Below are 22160 nucleotides of genomic sequence, written 5' to 3' on the forward strand. Positions count from 1 at the left end.
AAAACTGTGTCAGAATGTCCAAAGTAAAGTTCGCCGTCATTTGTGTCCAATTCTTACCCATACCTCACAAGCTAAACTCAATATAATGCGTAAGGGTACATGTCTATTTACTGCCGACCTGCAGCCCGACCTTGTAGATCAAACACAAAAGTTCCAAAAGCTGTAGGAAAATAAAGCAAAAGTTCCACAGGACTCAAGGGGTTGGCTCCTTTTCTCTGTACCCCCTCCTTGGTCTACTCTCCTGCCATGTAGGGTACACAACCTTCTCATTCACTCACAGCCTTGGTTTACTCTCCTGCCAAGGTCTCCGAGTGCTCCTTGAACATGCAAGCTTAATATTAGTTGGTATTATGGTTTGGGGTATTTGTCTCCAGTATGGATCCCAGACCCCCTTCACTTGGTTAGCTTCCCAGCTCTCTCTTTCTTCAAGCCACAGCATTGGTGTACTCTCCTGCCAAGGTCTGTGAATCACTCTTGCATGTGTAAAGTTATTTCTCTTTGTTATTGGTTAGGGGGTATTTCCCCAGCATGCGTCCCAGACCCCCTTCACTGGTATGTTCTCACAGTTCTCTTTATTTATAGACCACAGCCTTAGTTTACTCTCCTGACAATATTTATGGGTGCTGCTTAGATATGCAAAGTTTGTATTTCTCACTGTTCAGTGTTTATCTTCCCACCATGGGTCCCAGACCCCCTTTGTGTAATTATTCTGCCTCTTTGGTGTCTCCTATGTCTTGCCTCCAGCCTCCTGCCCCCCATAGGTCTCCCCAGCCACCCTAGTACCTGTAGGGTCTGGGTAGACCCTGTCTGGTTCCTTGCAGGTCTCCCAGGGGCTTTGGCGGCTTCCTGGGTTTTCCGGCGTCCTCACCTAGCTTCTACATGCTTCTGCTGTTCAGCGTCTGTCTCCATGCACTCTCACGGCTCCGGTTACCGGCAAACAGCTTTCCTTCTCTCTGGTGAGCTTCCCATGCTGCAAGTCTTCTGCAAGTGCGTTTCTCTCCAGGATGCGATGTTCTTCTCCCTCTGAACGGCCTGCGCGTACCTGAAGCCTCTCGTGATCCGTGTCGGACTAAAACCAAAGACGCCATCCTGCAGTTCCCTCTCTGCCTTTGAATGACAGCGGGCCAATCGGGTCCATGCAAAGGCTAGAGCGCGTATTGTCCTTCGTGTTGCTAATCATCATTACTTGCAATCGCTTCCTCGTGCCAGTAGTTATTACCTGGGATGCATTACAACAATAAACAGGGGTTTCAGGTAATGTGGAGAAGGATGGGTTTTGAGGGAAGGTGGGAGGGAGAAAGGGATATTGTGTTCTCCCAAGCTGGTCACTACTCTCAATGGGGCCCTCCCTCCCCATGAGATTCTCCCACTGAGCACCACCCCTGGGGGAATATCGGGTAGCGGCCTCACCTCCGTGGCCTCATGGAAAGGGGCTCCCCCATCAAAAGCAGTGACGCCACTTTGAGATTTGGCACACCGTGTTAGCCGGTTGTTTGCCTCCTGCTAAAACTTTGAGCATATGAGACTTTAAAGGCTCATGGGCATCATTGACTAGATCTTCCATTAACGTCCAGTGCGCCCTACTGAAACTAGCAATAAGGGCTGTGTTTTTGGCCATTCTGGTCTGGTATGCAGCAGACATGGCCACCTTTTTCCACACAGCATATTTATTTTGCTCTCTTTGCCAGGAGGTGCCTCTGACAAGGTTAGAGTTGTACCCGCCCTCTTACAAGTAGCAGGGAGTCTGCTTTCAAATGTCCCTTAATATAAAGAGAGTCTGTTGGACCAGGCTTAAACCACTTCTCTATGCAGGGATTAACCACCTTTATGAGTGAGGAAATACAAAGAGATGGAACAATTCTTCTCATTACTGATTGTAACAGGGGAATGTATTGCCCCATTTGCTTCTTTTCATTTAGGATGTCATCTACGAAATTAGTGTCCTCCTTAGATTCTTGAGTTTTGATTTGGAAGTAGTTAGCAGCTTTCTTGAATTTGAAACATTTATAACGCGCACATAATGAATTTAATGGAGTCCTGGCGCAGATGATGCTGTATACTGAAAGAAAGACAGGAGATAATTATATAGGATATTGTCATCTATGGGAGAGGATGAGATTGGGTTATCAATAATGTCAGGGGATGGAACTGGGAAGTCCTCAGCATCTGAAACTGGATCTTCCGCAAATGTGCCTTCCTCCTCCTCTGGAAAATCCTCTACATCAATGGGCTCTTCATGTGTAGGAGTAGAACCCACCCTTGGCTTCTTTTGGGGTATGACCTCTTCAGAAATTATTCTTTTAATTGGATGTTTTTTGAAAAATGCCATTAAGGAAGATACCCTATTGTATCCTCAAACTTTCCCTTGTCCAGAAGAGGAAGATGTTAGGGGAAAATCACCTCCTCCCCTGATCCTCCTGCTCCTCCTCACTTATAGAGGCCTTATTCTTTTTTAATGCGTCTGAAATTCTGGTGGGACTGTTTGGATGACTAGATTTTTGAGATTTGAAAACAGGCTGCGATTTATGTTTTGTGTCCTGGACTGTTAACTTTGGTGCAGACGAAGAAGATTTCGACATTTGCAAAGTTTTAGAACTGTTTGTCGAGTGGGAAGAACTCGAAGCTGAGGATCTGGTTTGACTTTTTTTCAATGTTTGTGTCAAAACCGGGATAGTATTTCTGTGTGTCTGTATGTTTTGGTTTACTCTGCGTACCCAGATGACGCCTAACCCAAGCATTGCCCCCATATACAGGTTTTATGTGTTTGGCCTTGATAGCAGTGCTTGACTCCTGCTGTTCAGATTTGGGGACTGGCCCATGGGAATCCAATGGTTCCCTATCCAATGTTCCCTCTGTTTCACTTGTGGAACAAGTTGAAGTTCCACCAAGTTCCAAGGATGCATTCGGAACGGTGAAGGCTTCAATCATGCAGCCCAGGAGAGAGCTGATCAGTCAACCAGGTTGTCCAGGGAAACTTCTGAAGACCAGCAGGCACAGATCCTCGAGCATAGGTCTGGACTGGTTGGTTCCACTAGTCCAGGGGTTGAAGCACCAATGAGGGTCTTCTTCAAATGCAGTAAGAGGAGCAGGGATTCACTGTTAGGGGAGTTTTCCTAGAGTCCCACCACTGGAGGTAAGACTTCAGTAAACTATCCCAGAGGTTTGTAGATCCCCAACTCTTAGTATCAGTCTGTCCAACTGCTGGAAACTTGTAGGAGTGGCAGAGCAGTCAGGCCTATTTTAAGAGGAAGATGTGAGCTGTAGGTAAGTACAATGAACCCAGTTAGACATGTACATCAAAGAAACACTTACACCTATAATTTATATAAAAGTATATATTATATTTATACCAGAATCACTTGAAATACTACATACGTTTACACTAGAACACTTTAGAATACTTTAGAGTATACTTCAAAGGACACTTTCCGATTGTGATCGTTTGCGGTTACATTTGTTGCAACATTAGAAAGTGAAAAGACAATGCTATCGTATTATCGGTAACTACGCGCACTCGCAGTTCTTAGCAGAAATACGGTAAGACATTTACTCTGCATGCCAGTGGCAGAAGTGTACCAAAAAAAGTAGTGGAACTATGGTCTCGGCAATGGACAGGGTAGGCGGAAGCATAGTGCAACATGTGACATGGTGTTGCGGCTGGGGCATGCAATAGTCTAAGTGACTAGTAAATAAGGCTCCCATTACAAGTTTACACTTGCACAGGGACATGAATGGACAAATCCTCTATATGGAAGGGTGAATATGATTGTAAAAAGTAGTGGAATGGTAAACAGAGAAAAATAAAAGTAGTGGAACACCGCTCCCGACCGTTACCGCAAACTTCGATCACTGCTGCATACACATATAAGAAAGTGACTTTAGGGAAGGAAAATGGTTAGTTGGTGTAATGCTAGCAAGGTTCAAGGTTCTAGAGATGTTTTCTTCGCACAGCAAGTCTTTTAAGTCCATAAATGCAACCCTAGCTAGAGGCAGTTCAGAGAGGGCTAAAAGTTTTGACAAGCAGCAGAATATGAAGAGTTCCTGTAGATTTCTTCGAGTCTCTAGTCTTTAAAGATGCAGCAAGTTTAAAACTAATGATAGAGACCCTGTTAAGGACTTGATAAAAGGGACACAAGTAGAAGCTTGGGTCTGGGGCAAGAAGGGGGTACCCTGGACACCTCTGGGTGCACTCCAACGCTCTGGAGCGACTTCACGAATCAAAGTAAGCAATACCTTTTTCCACACAGTACCTTAGGTTTGAGGAAGACGTTGTGGCTGGATTCGCTTCGATCTGGCACAGCTTCCATCAACTTCTTGGGCCACTCTATGGATTTGGCACCTTTTCTGCAGCACCAACAAAGGACGCTTTCGCCCGGTCAATCTTCTTTGCTTCTCACAGTCGCACATTCTGCTGAAGGGGTCTGGGCGAGTTGGATCGGATCTCTGGAGTGTCCTTGAGGGCTCAGCAAAGATTTGGACGATTTTGGCCTTTCCACGACAATGCACTTGGAATGGCCAGCAGGTCTCCTGGTATTGGGGGTTTCTCGGCCCAGGAAACTCACAGTACCTCGGGAGTCGCAAGACGAACTTTGTTTTGAGCCATCTCCCGTAAATATAATTTGAACTACTGTACTAACTGGGTTCAATGTACTTACCTACAGCTCACAACTACCTCCTATAATAAGCCTGACTGCTCTGCCATTCTGCCAAGGTTCCTTGAGTAGTACAGACTATTACTAAGAGTTGGGGACCTGTATGCCATAGGGATAGTTTTATGAAGGAAAACTCCCCTACAAAGTAGCCTAACCACACTACACTTAAAGGAGCAGTGTGCAGTTGTAAATACACAAGAACTCCACTAATTGACTGGTTAGTTTCCCCTTAAGAATGAGGAAAAAGCAAGGGAAGTAATGCTGCAGGCTTTACTTAACTCCAATAAGTCAGGTTAGCAAGCAAACAAAAGCAAAATATAGGGTGTCCCATATAGGTTTATAGAAAGACAGAAGCAAAAAGAAAATCTTTCCTAACACATATGATGGACAATAGGTTTTAGTATGCATCTGTGTTAGTAAAGACTTTCTTTTTGCTGCTTTTCACCCATAGATATCTACGGGACACCCTTTCTTTTTAATTTGTTTGGACTATGGTCCTGAAAGAAAGACAGGAGATAATTATATAGGATGGTTCATAGACATAATTTCGAATACAAAATATTCGAAAGTCAAAAAGTCGAAAAAAAACGTTGAAAAAAAAAATGTCGAATTTTTTTTTAATGACGTTTTTTTTTCGAAATGGGGGGGTTCCCCCCAACCCCCTTTTTTTTTTATTTTTACCTATTTTTTTCACAGAAACTAGAGCCAAAAAAAAAATCATTCGACTTTTTTTACTTTCGAAATTATGTTTTCGAAATTATGACTGGACACCATATAGGATATTGTCATCTGACTTTTTAGAGATAAGTAAAGCCTTCTGCTTTACTTCCCTTGTCTTTTTCCTCATTCTTATGGGGAAACTGATTAGTCCAGAACACTTTCAGTACTGCAAGACTATGGGCCTCATCACAAGTTGGACGGTATCCCGGTTGGTAAATTCACTGGGATACCGCCCAATGCAAATATCGTTACTACAACTCGGTGCGGCACTATTAGCGCTGGATCCCGAGTTGCGGCAAGGATGTAAGTCCCCATTTTGTTAAGAGTCCATGGGACTCTATGGGACATGTTGGGCGCTATTACCGCTGGTGCTAAAAGCGCCACAAATGGCCGGCAAGTGGTAAATCTGCTACTTTCCGTCCAAACTCGGCATAGAGCGGAGCGGTAATGCAGCAGTAATAGCGTTACCACCACATTTTTTACCACTCCACCCAACCTGTGATTAGGCCCTATATTTAGGGCCTCATTCCGTGTATGGAGGTAGCCAAGCTGCTTTTAGCGGCATCGCTACCCCCATACCGGGTACCGGGCCCGGGTTCCTTGAATGGGGAAATACCGGGCCATTCCAACCTTGGAGGGCCCAGTATTTCCCCATTCAAGGAACCCGGGCCCGGTACATCCCCATTCCCATTGAGCCCCGATAGGGCTCAATGGGAATGGGGAGGATGCGAACAACGGGCCCGTTAATGACGGGCCCGTTGTTAGCATCCTGGTCTGCTCGCGGGACCCTCTAAGGACACCTGGTTTTGAAGTGGTAGGGGGTTAACGGCCCCGGCAGCTCTACCGGCGCCGTTAACCCCCTACCGTCTGGGTCGTAATGAGGCCCTATGTCTCTTTTAGTGAATTTATTGTATTGTTAGAATTGTACACATCACCCTAAAGTGAAGTGCAGTTAGGATACTTTGTATCCTTTTCTATAATGGCATTTTGGTTACTTTGACAATGTGCCCAGGACGAGCTGGTGGCAGCAGATATTTATCTACTGGTTTATTAACTTTTTACTCATGCACATATTTCTCCAGATACCATTGCTGAGGTTCCGAAGTCTCTTGGGGACACAGGCTTCTGTGCTTGGTCCGTTCGAGGAAGGCCCGGGTGTCACGAGTTCAGAGGCCCTTTTCAGACGTGGGATTTAGTATTGGTCGGACCTGGTGACACTTCCCTGCTGAACACCCAAACGTAAGAAAAGGAGAAGACTTCTGCAGAGCAGTCCATCGCAGGACACCTCTAGGATGTGAAGAAGACTGATTGCAATAGGAGTCACAATGGTCAGGCTGCCACAGGCGATATTCCAGGGACAAACAAATGACCAGGACCTGCATGGCTTACGTTGATGCAAAAAGGCTGGCAATGCAGGACCAGCATCTTGCTGTACAAGTTTAATATCCTCCAAGTTGCAAGGATGCACCCAGAACGGCAACAGCTGTAGCGGGATAGCCCAGGAAAGAACTGCTCAGTCCACCAGTTAGTCCAGGGACACTTCGGAAGGCTCAGAAGGCACAGATCTTTGAGCAGAGATCGGGATCAGTTGTTCCCACGGATCCAAGGGTCAAAGCACCAACAAAAGGCTTCTGAGATTAGGCACATGAGCAAGGCTTCACCCTTCCAATCACTGGGGTTGATGCGGATTAGCTGCAGGAGTCATCCTTGGGTGTCAGCCGACTGCTCTTCTTCGTAGATATCTTGGTTCCAACGATGATCCGTCGAGTAGCTGCAGGAGCTCTCCTTTCTCCAAGATTCAGGCTAATAGCAAACCCAAACCCACCAATGGTAAGGATCTGCAACATTCAAACAGCCCAGGGCCATCCAATCCTTGATAACCAGTGGTCACTACATCTGCCTGCAACAGACCTTCGGGCGCCAGAGGATGTGTATTGGCACCAAGCAGTCCCAGCCCCCTCCTCTCGCTAACACACACAAAGCCCTCTTGCCTGAGGGAAACAGCAGCTTTCACTGGGAAAGGGGTTAGCATATATGGCATTTCCTGGCCTGAGAAGGCAGGGAGAAGGCCAAAGAAAATTATGGCCACAGAACAAGTGAAACCCCATGTGGCACGGTCATCTTGGGGAACTAGCTACCTTTTGTAGCCTTTCACAGTAATGTAAATGTGCAAGAGTAAAATAACACAAAAACTGTAAAAATATCACAGCTTGTCCTAGGCACATTGTAAATGTAATCAGTCATTATATAAAAATATATAAGGATACAAAGTATCCTAACTGCACTTCACCGTAAGGTGATGTGTGCCATTGTAACAGAACCGGAATTCATAAAGGGAGACATAGGGCCTTACTACAAGGTCTCCAGTCCCGAAAATATGCTGCAGAAAATGCCAGTAATACCAGAACCAGTACCAGCTCTGGCCCGTACTGGCAAATAATTGCAGGAATCACAGCAAGTCCGGCAATCCCATCCCATGGAATCCTATGGGAAGCCATGAAATGGGAACTACTGGCATCTCCACCGCCTGTAATATCCCGGTAGTACCGAGATATCTGGCGGCAGAGACGGTAAGGCAGTTTCGCAAGTAATTCTGGCGAGATACCAACAAAACTGTAATGAGGGCCATAGTCTCTCAGTACTGACAGTCTTAAGGACTAGTCTGTTTCCCCCATAAGAATGAGAAAAACAGGCAAGGGGAGTAAAGCAGAAGGCTTTACTTACCTCCAAAAAGTTAGGACATGGTTAAAAACAAGCAAAAAGAAACAGTGTCTCATAGAAGACTATGAAGGAAAAGTTGCAAAAACAAAATCTTTCCTAACACTGACACAGCCCACAGTCAAACTGATAAGACTCATGAAACAGACCGATGAATGTTGTTATGGCAGAATTTCATTTTTTGAGGTTCTGTGGTCTCTTTTTAGGGATCACTAATGAGATAGAAAGACTCTCAAGAGACCCCCGAAATAGACATGAGATCCCAGAGACAGACTAGCCAGACTTCAGAGACAAACCCATGAGATACCATAGACCAACCAGTGAGACCAGAGTGAAAAACCGAGAGGACCTTGGAGACAGATTGACTTGACCCTAAAGACAGATTAATGAGTCCACAAAGACATGTAGTGGACATCCCAATACATAAACCAATGAGGACTAATGGATACGACAAATACCATAAAGAGCGAGGCCATAGAAAAGGCAAATGAGAGCCCAGAAACCGAATGAGGCTGTTGACAAATGACAGACAAGATGATAACAGCCAAGAGACAGAAAATGACATGCCAAGATGGAACATCAAGAACCCAAAAGACTTACAAGACACTAAAAACGGTACAGACAGTCAGATCAGAAGTTCCAAGAGAAAGACAGACCAGAGTCTGAGTTCAGATCCATACGCACAGAGCAGTTATCGATCATTGGAAGAGTAGGTTGGTTCACTTACCTTTTGGATTATCTCGCGTGTCAAACTCAAAGAGCTTAATGGGATTGTCAGGGAATGAATAGACATAAATCCGGTTGCGCAGAACGATTATTATCCTGAAAAACAAAAAAAGAAATTGATCAATATGTATGATGGACAGAAAAATAGCCCTCATTAAGTTTGCTGGTATCCCGCCAGTAATTCCGACGTGATACTGGCAAACTGACCTACCATTTCCGCCACCTGATATCTACGTATTGCATGTGGTGGAAAGGGTGGTAAATCCCAATTCCATGGAGTCCAACAGGACTCCATGGAGGGAATTGCTGGTGTTTCCGGCCCCGGTAATACCGGCTGTTTTTTGCCAGTGAGGGCCCGATTTACCTTCAGCTCTTAGGTTGAGGTAAATAAGGGAACCGCCACTGGCAAACCTGTAGTTTGCCGGTCTGGGAAAAGTGCCGGTCACGGTATTACTGGCACTTTTACCAGCATTTTTCCAGGGCCAGGAAAGTTGTAATGAGGGCCAATTTCAGGAGAGAAGCAGAGAGAGAAGAGCGTGGATAAAGGATAGTGGGTGATATACAAGCCTCTCCATCTAAACAGTAGTGCCTTACAAAGTTATGTGCAGAGCTATGTGGCTACTGCTGCTTTGTAGATTCTGGAGAATGGAATGTTTACCAAAGGTCCAACAGTAGATATCACCCATATTGTAAAGTTTGCCAGGAAACGTTATTCAAAGCTATATCTTGCACTTAATTAACCAACATATTCTATTATTCAGCATCTCCTGTTGCCAGTAACAGAATGGAGCTGGTTTAAAAAATGCTGTATAACAAAGTTTCCATACCAGATAATCAAGTGTCTCGATGGTAGAATGCTGGTGAACAAAGCAAAAAAGCCCAGGAGCTTTGTTATCAGGCCTGTTTTTTACTCTGTAAACCATGAGAATGAGGGGGAGGGAAATGTGAGGCATGGAGACCAAGCAACAGAGGAGCAATAAACAACATGAGAAAAGACAAGCGAAAAAAGAAGATGGTTTGTAGCATGAAAAGAGAGATCGTGGTGAGCACGACGAATGTTGAAAAGTGGTTAATGAACAAGCAATAGAAGAGATGTGAAGTAAGAACGAGAGAGAAGGATCAAAAGTAATGCCCAAGTTACGTGCAGATGGTAAAAAAGGAAGAGATGATGGAGCAAAAGAGAGAGACAGAGGAGGGAAAATAGGGTGAATAGTTGAGGGAGGAAAGAACAGAACCTCATTTTTCGAAGGGTTGTGGTGGAGAAATGAGAAGACATCCAGTTTTGAACAGCAGGGAGACAGTTTGAAACAGTATAAAAAGAAAGATTGAATATAGATATAAGAGTAGGAAGAGGATCAGTATAAAGAGAGAAAAGAAAAGGCCCAAGTATAGAGCCTTGGGGAACGCCATATAAGAGAGGAAATGATGGAGAATAGTGTCCGGCAGAGGATACAGAGGAGGACCATTGGGAAAGATAGGAGTGGAACCATTCAAGAACAGACCCTGAAAAGCCCAAGGTGGAAAGAGAGGATATAAGAAGAGAGTGATCGACAGTATGAAATGCAGCACACAGGTCAAGAAGAATAAGAATAGAAGAGAGCTTAGAGTGACAAACAGAAAGGAGAGAGTTAAAGACATGTAAAAGAGCAGTCTCTGCAGAGTGAGATGGACGGAAGCCAGATTGAAGAGAAGGGAGTGAAGATTTAGATACCTGAGCATAGGCCCCCCGCTCAAGAATTTTAGAGAAAAATGGCAGAAGTGAGATAGGCTGAAAGTTGGCAGGAATATATGAGCCAAGAGTAGGTTTTTTCAGAATAGGAAGAATATGTGCATGCTTAAATGTGGTCGGAAAGCAAGAGTTTGCAAAAGAAGAATTAGGGAGAGAAGTAAGATAAGGAAGGAGATGAGGATAGATCTGAGGGATAAGAGAAGCGGGAAGAGGATCAGAAGAAGAAGCAGTAGGATGAGCATGAACCAGAAGTAAGTATGAGAATCAGCAAGAGGAGAGAATGAAGAAAAAGAGTATGCAGGTAAAGCAATTTGCAAAGTCAGAGGAGGAAAGAGACGATAAAGCAAATGGAGTGGGCACTTTAGGAGACAAAATATTGTAAACAAGTTAAAAAAAAGACGATGAGGGTGACAGGATAGACTAAATGTGAGGTGTGAAAAAGAAGGTTTTTTGCAGCAAGTAATGCAGAGTCAAAGGAAGAGTGCAAAGATGAAAGCGCAACAGAGTCAGAAGTAGATCAAGAGTTTTTCCATTGCTGTTCGGCTTTATGAAAGCTGAGTCTGAGGGAGACAAAGTCAGGAGAGAGCCTGGGCTGAGGAATTGTATGAGTAGGAGAAAAAGGGCACAGAGAAGAGACTGAGTCAAGCACAGATAGTACAGAGGAATGCAGAGTACTAGCAGCCGTATCAGGAGAAAGGGAAGAGAACTTAGAAATTGATGGAAGAGAGGAGAGCAAGGAAGAAAGAAAAGATGAATAGTCAAATGAAGAGAGATTACAATGAGAAAAGATAGTTGTGTAAGAATGAGAAATCGTCAGAGCGGGAGGAGAGGTAGAAAAGGAAAGTAATGAGTGATCGGAGGCATAGAAGGGGCAAGACAACACAGGAGAGGAAGAAGGAAGTGAAGAAAACATAAGATTGAGGCAAGAACCAAATTGATTAGAAGGAGAAGAGGGAAGAAAATGCAAATGATAAGAATCAGTGAGTGAAAGCAGCAAAGGAATGACGAGGTAGAGGAGGGGAGATTGAAGTCCCCAAGAAGAAACGGAGGCGAGGAAGATGGAAAAAGGTGGAATAAGAGGAGATTGAGATGTTCAAGAAAATCAGTAGCTAGAGCAAAAGGATGATAAACAATGAGAAACTAAACGGAAAGATTGGGAGGCTTGAAGTAGGAGGTAAAAGAGTCCAGGAAGAATTATAGAGAATTCCTGTGCCCCCACCATGGCTACATGGGCAAGGACTGTGGGATAGCGAAGTGGAAGCAGTGTGAAAGGAGGCTGGAATGAAATAATTATCAGGGATAATCCAAGTTTCGGTTAAGCAGAGAAAATGAAAATTACAGTGAAAAAATAAGTCACAGATAGAATGAGATTTGTTACAAACAGATTGAACATTCAGAAGACCAAAATTATACTGGGGGAGAGTATCGGAAGTAGGGGACAGAAAAGATTAGAATGATCGCGTGTGCGAGCAGAGGATAACGGAGGAATAGTATGGCGAGTTATCCTAGATGGAATAGGGCAGAGCACCAAGACAGAAAAGAAAGTGAGAAGAGAATAGATAGGCGAATAAATGGCTAGTCGGAGCATGATCAGGCACGAACAGGGGCAAACAGGAATAGTGAAAGCCCTTAGAAGGTTGCCCTTTGAATGGGACGCCCAGGGCTTAGGACACCCTTGAGGCACTCCCTATGTAATGGTCACATGACTGCTCAGTCCATCCAGGGAGAGGGCAGGGCCAGGCAATGGACCCAGTGGCTGCGGCGGTGAAACGGGCAAGAAGGAGACCTTCAGACCCTGGGGAACAGGAGCACAGGCAGCATATGGAAGGCACATGTTTTGGCCTTGTTAGGACGCCTCAGTGAAGCGGACATATAACCTAGTAAGAGAACTGCTCTTTTCCGCAGGTGCACTGAAGCCAAAACTAAGTACAGATGCCACCAACCTACTCCCTAAAACCAATATAGAGTAATGTAATCAACCTAGGGCACAAATAGGGTACCTGAGAGCCATTGGGGCAACCCAATACTTCATGCCATAAGTAAGGACAAAAAGTTTGCAATGGCAGGAGGCCTTCAGGAGAAGCTACCAAAAATAATTCAGTGATCCAAGAAATAAAGGGAAAGGCAAAAAGCGGCCCTAGAATCCCCCAAAAATTGAATTCCTTCTTTATAAAGATCAAGAATGAAGTGTGGGGACACTTCAACCCCAGAGATTCATTGACTCAGAGAAAGACCCAGAAAATCAAGTAGGAACTATGAGAGACTATGCAGAGATGGAAAGAGAAAGAGACAATCTTTTTTTCTATTTTGAGGTCCTTACAATTTCATTGCTCAAGTTTTGTAAAGATCTCTAAAAAAACTTTTTTTTAATAACATACCTGGTGTTAAGCCTATTTGTAGAATCCTCTTGGCTTCATAACAGAGCACAGTTTAACTTTGCTTGTTGGGAGACAGTTGCTGGGTAGTTACAAATAATTGAAATCATCCACTGGGAGAGTGTGGTGGAAGCTGCATGATTTTAAGGTCTTACGCCTCAAGCTGGATTGTACATAGATGATGATGTCCCCTATTTTCGAACCCCGGCTGCAGCTCAATGTGATCTATTAAACGCTCAGCAAGTACATCGAAGGGTGCGTCAGTATCAGACCCTGCCCAAAAACAGTGCAGTAGGTTGGCTTGGTTTGATTGGGGGTATCCGACACAATCAGAGTAATGCAGGCTCATTCAAGGGAGTTTGCCTACCTTATGGAAAGCTAAACTGCCTTACCGTTAACAAACGTGGAGGGAAAAACAGCAGTGGTGGTTGGAGGGACTGCATTGCAGTGCAGCCTTGTGATCTAGAAAAAATACTAAACATTCTTAGCTACTGTTTTCTGTCTGAATTAACTAGTTTGCACATTAAACACTCAATTTATTACAATTAATTATGTTCCATCTCCATTTTTCTTTACAAAACACACCATTTGTTTTGAGCCCCCACCATTAAGTCCAAGGCATAAAATAAGCAGTATCGCATAGCGACTTGCTATGCAATTCTGTCAGTTTGCTCATCAAATGGACACTTTTGTAGCAAAGATAGCTATTTAAGTTGCCCTTTTCAATGAAAGCACAGCTCGCCCTGCATTCCTCTCTTGCCCCCTGTGCTCTCTCCCCCCCCTTTTCTCTGTTCACTTCAAGTCGTAATGCAGAGAAAGTGCAGCAGTAATCATCTCCTCCACTCTTTAAGTGCCAAAGGCATGTGTGGGAATGCTAGGCAATAATGTATTTTTCTTTTTCAAATAATTGCAAACCAGAAATAATCGGGATGCTACTTTTATTAAGCTTTTTATATCTTTTCTGGCAAAGACCAGTATGTGACAACTTTATATTTATTTAAAAAGACAGGCATGCAATTCCATTCCTAAAAGGTAGATTGTTAATGCATGATTAGAGTTTAGGTTAGTGTATCTAAATTTAATTGTGTCATCTATATTTCATTATGTTTGGGAAGATGCATCATATTGAGGAGTAACCATTGACATGATCAAATGCTTTTGATGGCAAACCTAGTTCTGGACGCTGTAGGTTGCATACAACTTGCAACCGGTGCTCAACCCATGAGTGAACCCATACTCCTTGACATTCTATATTATCACCCAGATGCTTTATACCAGGTACCCTGAAATTGAGATGACCACAAACTACAATATTCCATCTAGTTTGCCCAGTTCTCTGCCTGCAATCTACTCCGCCTACTCCCTTTCTTTCCTCAAACATAATGAATACATAAAGCGAACTACATGCTTACGCAAAGTAGTGATCAATAGTTCAATCCAATATGTACATCTACAGATCTATTGCAATACCAAACACTGTAATTAGCCTCCAGAGCTCGCTTTGCTTTAGGATTATGATTGCATTATATATTACCATCTGCAGGAGACAGCTGGCCAAACAGTTTTTGGAGCCTTTTTATCATATCTATTTATTTGTGTCCATTCATGCAGCTAACCCTTTACATTTTACAGACACTCAGCTGTGGCTCGCAAAGTCTTTTTGCCTACTTGCACAGTTTAATACATTTTATGAAGGGCGAGTAGCATTTGCACGAGATGTTTGAAATTTTTATGTAACATTTAGTTTGTTTGCAGTAAATGTCAAACAAGAGTTTCACTGTGCATGACTGGCCTCTGGGTGGCAGCAGTGTGCCAAACAAGTCAGGTTTATGGTGACATGCAGCATTGTACACAAATCGCATTTTAAATTTGTTGTCCTCTATTGCTATGGGTTGAGTGTATTTCTCTTAGGTTGAATAGGGAAAGTAAGTTACCCGACCTGCAGGTCTGGCGGAATTTTAAAGTATTTGCAAGGTCTGACTCCTCTACCTAATCTCTTATTTCAGCAGTATGCAAAATTCATGTATTGTTGATCATTTCATGTCTTGGCTACAAATAACTTCTGGTGACATTAACAATATTAGTGCAAAATTGCTAATCAAATGGTTCTGTTTGCTAATCAAAAAATGTTTAATTAGCAAACTCTGCTAATCAAGTTTTGAAAACGAATGTATGCCCTGAAGTCTATAACGTAGCACTGTTGGACCAGAACCAGCGAGAAGGGAAAAACTGAAGTAAAGCAAACTTTCATCTGAGAAACAAAAACCTACCTCCAGGTGACTGACAAAGGTCACTGAAGGTTCCCCCACCCTCATTACTGTGTGTCCCACCATCTGTTTCTGCCCCATACTTACTTGTCGTTTCTCACCCGTACAGCCAGCGCTGGCTTGGTGAAGGTGAATTCCAGGACCAGTTTATCCTTCCCCTCTTTCCCCTCACGGGCATCATCCCAGATGAGAACTGTAGAGAAATGAGTAGCTGTAAGAAACCACATAGGCATGGCCATGGTCTGAAAACAGCAGTGGCCCACTTCTGCACAAAGAACGGCCCAGCTACGCACATGAAAGGACCCAAGGTCATATACAGGTAGCCGTGATCCTCACACAGGGAGCCCTGCTGCAAACAAATAGGGTCCTTGACTTTGCGCATAGAGGAACCTCAACAGTGCACAGAGACTGGTGCCCCATGCCTGCACATAGGAGAGCCCTGCACCTACAAACATAGGGGTCCATACAACAGCCTCAGAGGACCATTGCTCACAGCTCTGCATACAGACCTGTTCTACACACAAAGAAGTCCTTCCACTGACAAAAGGGGTCTATCCCTACACTGAGAGGGGCCCAGCCATGTACTGAGAGAGAGGATGTGTCCTCCACAGAGGGGTATGCCGCATGGCACCCAAAGGGGCTAGCCATGCAAAAAAAGCAACCCTGCAGTACACCGAAACCCCAGCCCCACGTGGATAGGCCTGCACCTGCCAAAGAGACACAAGGCATGGCTACAGTGATTACTATAAGAACAGAAGATCCTTGTTGTTGAGCACCTGTGCAGCAATAGCCACTTGTGGTGATGGCTGGGCACAGCAGGAGGTCAGGAGCAGCATGAGCTTTGTTCAGCAGGTGTCCAGTGGACCTAGTGATCAGTGAAGTGAGAGGCATGGCATATGAATTGGGTCCTTAAAGACAGGAGGCTCAATGCAGTGATAAAGGGCGTGTGGCAGAGTGATGAGCACAGCAACATACAGCTGCAGCTACCTGTTAGGACAGATTTCTAGAATCTGACCTGGTGGACAGATTTTAGAAGGCCACCCAAGTTACAGTGAACAGGGTAACTCTGAGAGGTTAGCCAAAACCCAATCAAGGTACCAATGGGTAGCTGTCAAGGCTATTCTAAGGAGAGTGAGTGGGGGTTCAGGGGTCCACAATGTGTCTGCACAGTGAAGCACACAATAATTCAATTTGGACAGGGATGATAAAAATACAGTATTGATTCCAGGCCACAAACTAAAAGAGGAAACAAGCAGGAGATAATATTGCACAACACTCAATAATAAACATATATACAATCACTATAAATTTTTAAAACACATTCAATGACTTAAATCAATAAAGCAAGTAAAGTGATGCAGTACGATGGAACCAAGTCACAAGTGGTCTTCCCTGGCTTCAGCTGTCCAATCACTAAGAAGAGTGGGGCCTTGTGCCCAAAAGCCACAATGCTTCTGCCCAGAACATATCTGTAGCAGGTAAGTTACTTGTGTTGGTGAATGTTCAAAAGAAGAGAGGCAACAAAGTTACTGGGTTAGTAAAATGTGTCGTAATCTTTCAGGTTTTACTGCTCAGGTGTGACAACCAAAAAGAGGTGGAATGGAAGGCTACAAAGAGACTAGTTCTCAATGTTATCCTATGGAGGACCGGGGGGACAAAGGCTTTGCATTCACATACCTCCATGACTCCGATTTTCTCATAATGGGATCGGTCGCTGGGGACTGGATTTCCCACCATTGGTTCCAATGAGAGGTGCCCAGGAGCTGCAGGTGCAAGGAATCTTCCAGTCATGTCCAAGAGCAGAGTGTAACCGTTGGGGATAAAGAAATGTAGAATGCACCAATGCAGCCCTCTTCAGGACACTTCCCAGGATGGGGGAAGGCGAGTTCCAGCAACAGCACACAGACAGCAGGCATCCTTCCAGATGTGGTTGTAGATGTCCTTCAGACGAGGATCCCTTGAAGCTGGGAGGCTGAGTTTCGGCAGAAAGGCGACTTATACCACAGGCTGGAGTTCACCAAGGTTCCGGCTGCAAACGGCAGCGGTTATAGTGAGGTAGACCGCTAAAGAGCTGGACAGTCCACCGGATCATCCAGGGACACTTCCGAAACCTCAGGATGGCTGAATCCTCACGAACACGTCGAGACTGACTGGTCCCACCAGTCCAAGGGGAAGCACTGCACCTTCCTGAGACAGACATCACTAGTCTGTGAAAGCTGCAGCTTTCCTGGGCAAGTGCATGACCTTATATGGGATTTCCTCACCTTGTAAAGGCAGGACAGGAAGAGGGCCAAAAAACAATATGGCCGAAGAACAAGCGAAAATCTTGTGGTGCGCCCATTTTAGGGCACTAGCCATGTTTAGTAGCCATACACGATAAACATGAATGTGCACACTAGAAATAACACAAACATTATAACAATATAATTGCTATGACCAGCTTGTCTTTAGGCACATATAAAAGTAACCAAAAATCCCAAGTGTAAAAGACTAGGGTGATACAAAAATATCCCTATTGCACTGCATAATAAGATGCTGTGTGCAATGTTATAAAGTTACAAAAGTAAAAAACAAAAAGGGAAACATAGTTTCCAAGTGCTGATAGTCTGAAGGCCTGCTCATCCTTCCCATACCAAATGAGCAAAAGGCAGGGACAGTGCAGCTGAAGGCTTTACATACCCTCAAACGAGCGCCTGGAGGCTGCCCTTGGGTGCTAGCGGTGCGCGGTACAAATCAACATAGCATAACAATAGTCAAAACCAGTTAAAAAACAAAGCAACAAGACTCGGTGTCCATAGAAACTGTTAGAATAGATTTCTAAACTATCCTGACAGGCAGATGTTTAGGAGGCCACACTTCTTAAATGAACATGGGACACATCTGGGAAGATAGCCAGACCAATCCACAGTAGCTTGGAGAGCAGTCAGGGGTAAATCTCAGGAGGCCATACACCAAATTACAAGTACATTACATTGGCATAACAGATATTAATTGTTGGCCAATTGTGTACCATGTAAAGAAGAGGGGCATTTTGAACATAATTACATTTATAATGGGAACGAATATCACAGTGACATCAAGCTCTGGAAGAGATACATTGATGTATTTTTAGTATGGAATGGCACTAAAGATAGCTTTGAAAGATGTACCAATTACCTGAATAATAATACCTTTGGCATAGAGTTGACAAGAACTATTGATGCAAACTTGATTGATTTCCTTGATTTTAGAATATATGTAGGGGAAGGTAAATTGGAAACTATGACTTTCAGAAAGCCTACAGAAGTGAATTCCACATTATTTGCCACTAGTTGGCACAAGAAGTCAACTATTGCCAATATTCAGATGGGAGAGTTTTACAGAGCCAAAAGAAAATGCAGTACCAACACTATTTATGAACAGGAATGGGACTTGCTAGCCAAAAGGTTTCAGGAACAAGGGTACTCACAGGGTTGTGTGTTGAAAGCACTTGGCAAGACTCAATCTGTACGGAGAGGGGATATGATAAAATCATTGACAAAGAGTTCAGATTCCAGTGCAATACGGGTACATTTTATTACCATGCATTCCAAAGACAATAATCGGATGTATGGAATGGTATTGAAAAACTGGCTCCTGTTATTATTAGATACTGATCTTACTAACTATATTGAAGATAAACCAAGGTTTGTGTATACTTGGGCACCTGCAATTAAAAACAAACTATGCCCGTCATTCCTTAAATCAGACATTGAAAAAGGAAGTGGCATTCATTGGGTAAGATTCACACACAAAGGTTTCCATAAATGTGGGACATGTAGTGTCTGCAGATATGCGCATCAAAATACCACAACATGTGTATGCCATGGAGGGATAGCAATGGAAATAAGAGACTTTATTAATTGTAGATCAAAGTACATAGTGTATGCAATTATCTGGATTTGTAAAAAAGGGTACATTGGTAACACCATTCGGGAATTGCGGGTGCGTATTAGGGAGCATCTGTCTAGTCTCAACAGTCAAGATCCAAAACTGCCATTAGCAAATCATTGGCAAGAAGAGCATCAGATGGGAAACAAGGGGGAGATCCAATGTATTGGCATTCAAAGAGCATATTGCAATAAAAGAGACAACTGGACTCCAAGATGATTTGCAGACTCGGATGCACAACGCAGGGCCTTAACAAGGAGCATGACATGAATGTTTCCTTATAATTGAAGTTTTCTTTAAAACGGGACTGATATATCTGTAGTATTAATTGATTGATATCAGCTCTTTATTGTTACTCGCTTAACCATACAGAGGTAAACCATAGAACATGGGACATGAATTGAATGTATCGTAGTAACTGAATTTTCTTTAAACAGGACTGATGTATTTGTATGAATAATTGGCTGATATTAGCCCTTTGCTGCCACTTACCTAAACTCTGTGGATTTATTTAATTCCACAGAGATCAATTCCAACATCAGCTTAGAATGACATTGGCCTTCTCTTAATATTTCTTTCAAGGGCTCTAGTAGGAGCAATGACCTTAGTCAAAATAAGAATACATCAGTTATTGGGCAACAGCCCTCTTGCAATACATTGTTACTAACAGGGTAATTTAAGTTGATCAGCTGTATTGTCCGAACGCAGGATTGGTAAATGCCATTATTATCACTCCATATTGAGTGTTCACACTGATCAATATAACTCATGTGTTTATTACATTAGGCGATTTCTGTTGGACCCTAATGAGCTTTTATCACATTACAGAGTAATTACATCTCGAGTGAAATGTCATTTGAACGTTTCATTTCACTTAATAATGGAGGAAACAGGACTCCTTTTGCTTCGCCGGAGTTGGGACAGTTTACAAATACAGTCAGCCACGTTGCACGTTAGTACGCGGAACGTCATTGGCAATATATAAATAACAATGAAAATGGTGCCCGCAAGTGGACGCCAGATGCAGAACGGGTCAGTTAACAAAAGGATTTGGGACTATTAAGATATAGCGGTAAGGCTAACTGCTATTGACATTAACTTGTGATAAATTAGATGTAGTCTATGCAAAATTGTTTGCATAGCAGAAGAGGCTGCATTAATCTAGTTTCTTACTATTTTTGTAATGAGCAAAATTCTTGGAATTAATATTGACTGAGAAGAAATAAGGGACGAGGGTAAGTTATTTCATTTCTCTAGGTGGACAAGTTCTATTTGAATTACATTGGATACCGATTTTTGACAAGATTATATATTAATTCTAGAGTCAGCGGACTCGGAGGTCTACTTTTATTTACATACTCTATGAAGTGGGACTCTCAACCTTAAATTAGGGTGAGTAGCACTAAGTTTCCTATACTAGGCGGGTACATTCTCATAGATCAATCTGGCATCCTGCTTTTGGAGAATACGGCTTTTCGAGGCGTTAGGACTAGCGCAACAAAAATATTGAGAGATTATATTTGGCCATGCTATTGGAGCAACAATTAATCAGAGTGATTTTTGATATGCACTGATATTGTAAGAGTATCTGACTAATGAGGCAGAGGAACACTAGAAGGCACTTTCTATTGAAGATATTGGGAAATGGATTATTAAATGAAATGACGATTGATGATATCTGTCATGCAATTGATTTAGGAGTTGGAATTTACTAATCTGAATGATTGATATGCATAGGTATTGGAAGATGACTAATGAGGTAGAGAAACACCAGAGTGCACTTTCTGATGAATGTATTGGGAAATAGAATATCACATGAAATGGAAATTGAGGGTTTCTGTCATGCAAATGATTTATGAGCTGGTAGCTTAATGAGAAGTATCATTGAAATGTGTTTTATGTATTGATCTAATTTTTCCCTCCTCCCCTCCCCCATTTTTTGTCTCCTCACACAATTAGCCAACAATGAATGTCTGTTATGCCAATATAATGTACTTGATAATGGTTTTTGTGCACTTGCAATGTTTATTTCTGTGTAAAGATTTGATTTACAAAGTGATTAAGGTTGCTGATTTAGGATTTCTGCCTTCAAAAAACCATGTTGGTTGAAACACGTGTTGTCGAAGTGTAGCAACCAATATTGTACTTTGTCATACATGGGTGGAATGTGTTCATTAAAATAGACGAAAAATGTATAAGCAAGTAGTCTTTTGTATGTTATGGTAACAGTATCATTAAATATTAGCTTGCCATACTCTGGATCAAGCGCATTAGATGATGGCACTTTTTGTTTAAATTAGTTATGTTATTGTTTTCCATTCTAAATGCATCTCTTGTTTCCGGTTTATGGTTTGTAGATACACGGATTATGTGGGCTGGGCAGTCCGTTCATGGAGTGGTTGATCAGTGTTTGTCTGGGCGAGTTGAAAAGTCAGTTTTTTAGACTTTTCTTGAAAGTTAGGCGGTCTTCAGTCATTATTATTTCCTTGAGGATCTATTTCCATAGTTTGGATAGATAGGAATAGGCAGTTCCTACAAATGTTCTTTTCTTGTAGCATCTTGTTTCTATTTGGAGGTTGGTGCTGGATCTTATGTGTCTCCTCGGCTGGTTATCAGGTTTGGATGAATTGGGCTCCTTGTCCATGTAGTGATTTATGGGCAATGCTGAGGGTTTTGAAGTTGATGTGCTTGGTAGACAGTGTATACTTCTTAGGGCCCGTGTGATGTGGTCTCTTCTATTTAATCTCAGGAGTAGTTTTGCTGCACTATTTTGGATGCTTTGTAGTTTTTTGGTGAGGCATTCAGGCATTCCCAGATATTGACTATTTGCGTAGTGCATCTTTGATAATACCAAGGAGATTATTGCAAGGGTTCTGTGTGCGAAGTTGAGGTAAGAGAGGATCCTCCTTATTAAATCGGAGAAGGCAGAAGCATTTTTTAGCTACTGCATTGACTTGTGGTTGCAAGGCGAGGCCGTTGTCCATAAGGATTCCCAGATTCTGTATCACTGTTGACGTCCCTTATTGGGTTCCCATGGTCAGGGGCCATGTGAGGGATATCTGTG

General features: G+C 43.1%; 1 protein-coding gene across 2 annotated transcripts in view; it reads right to left on the reverse strand.

Annotated features, from left to right (window-relative positions):
* WDR45 (WD repeat domain 45) overlaps positions 1 to 22160 on the reverse strand; it is a 387946-nt gene that overhangs the window by 156411 nt on the left and 209375 nt on the right. For both annotated transcript variants that reach the window (XM_069645221.1, XM_069645222.1), the window contains 2 exons: positions 15275 to 15380; positions 8818 to 8912 (listed from right to left, as the gene is read on the reverse strand). In XM_069645221.1, coding sequence (XP_069501322.1) covers positions 8818 to 8912; positions 15275 to 15380 — 201 coding nt within the window. The remainder of the gene's footprint in view (positions 1 to 8817; positions 8913 to 15274; positions 15381 to 22160) is intronic.

This window comes from Ambystoma mexicanum, chromosome 2p, assembly GCF_040938575.1.
Source record: "Ambystoma mexicanum isolate Mex_15411 chromosome 2p, UKY_AmexF1_1, whole genome shotgun sequence".
Taxonomy (NCBI): domain Eukaryota; kingdom Metazoa; phylum Chordata; class Amphibia; order Caudata; family Ambystomatidae; genus Ambystoma; species Ambystoma mexicanum.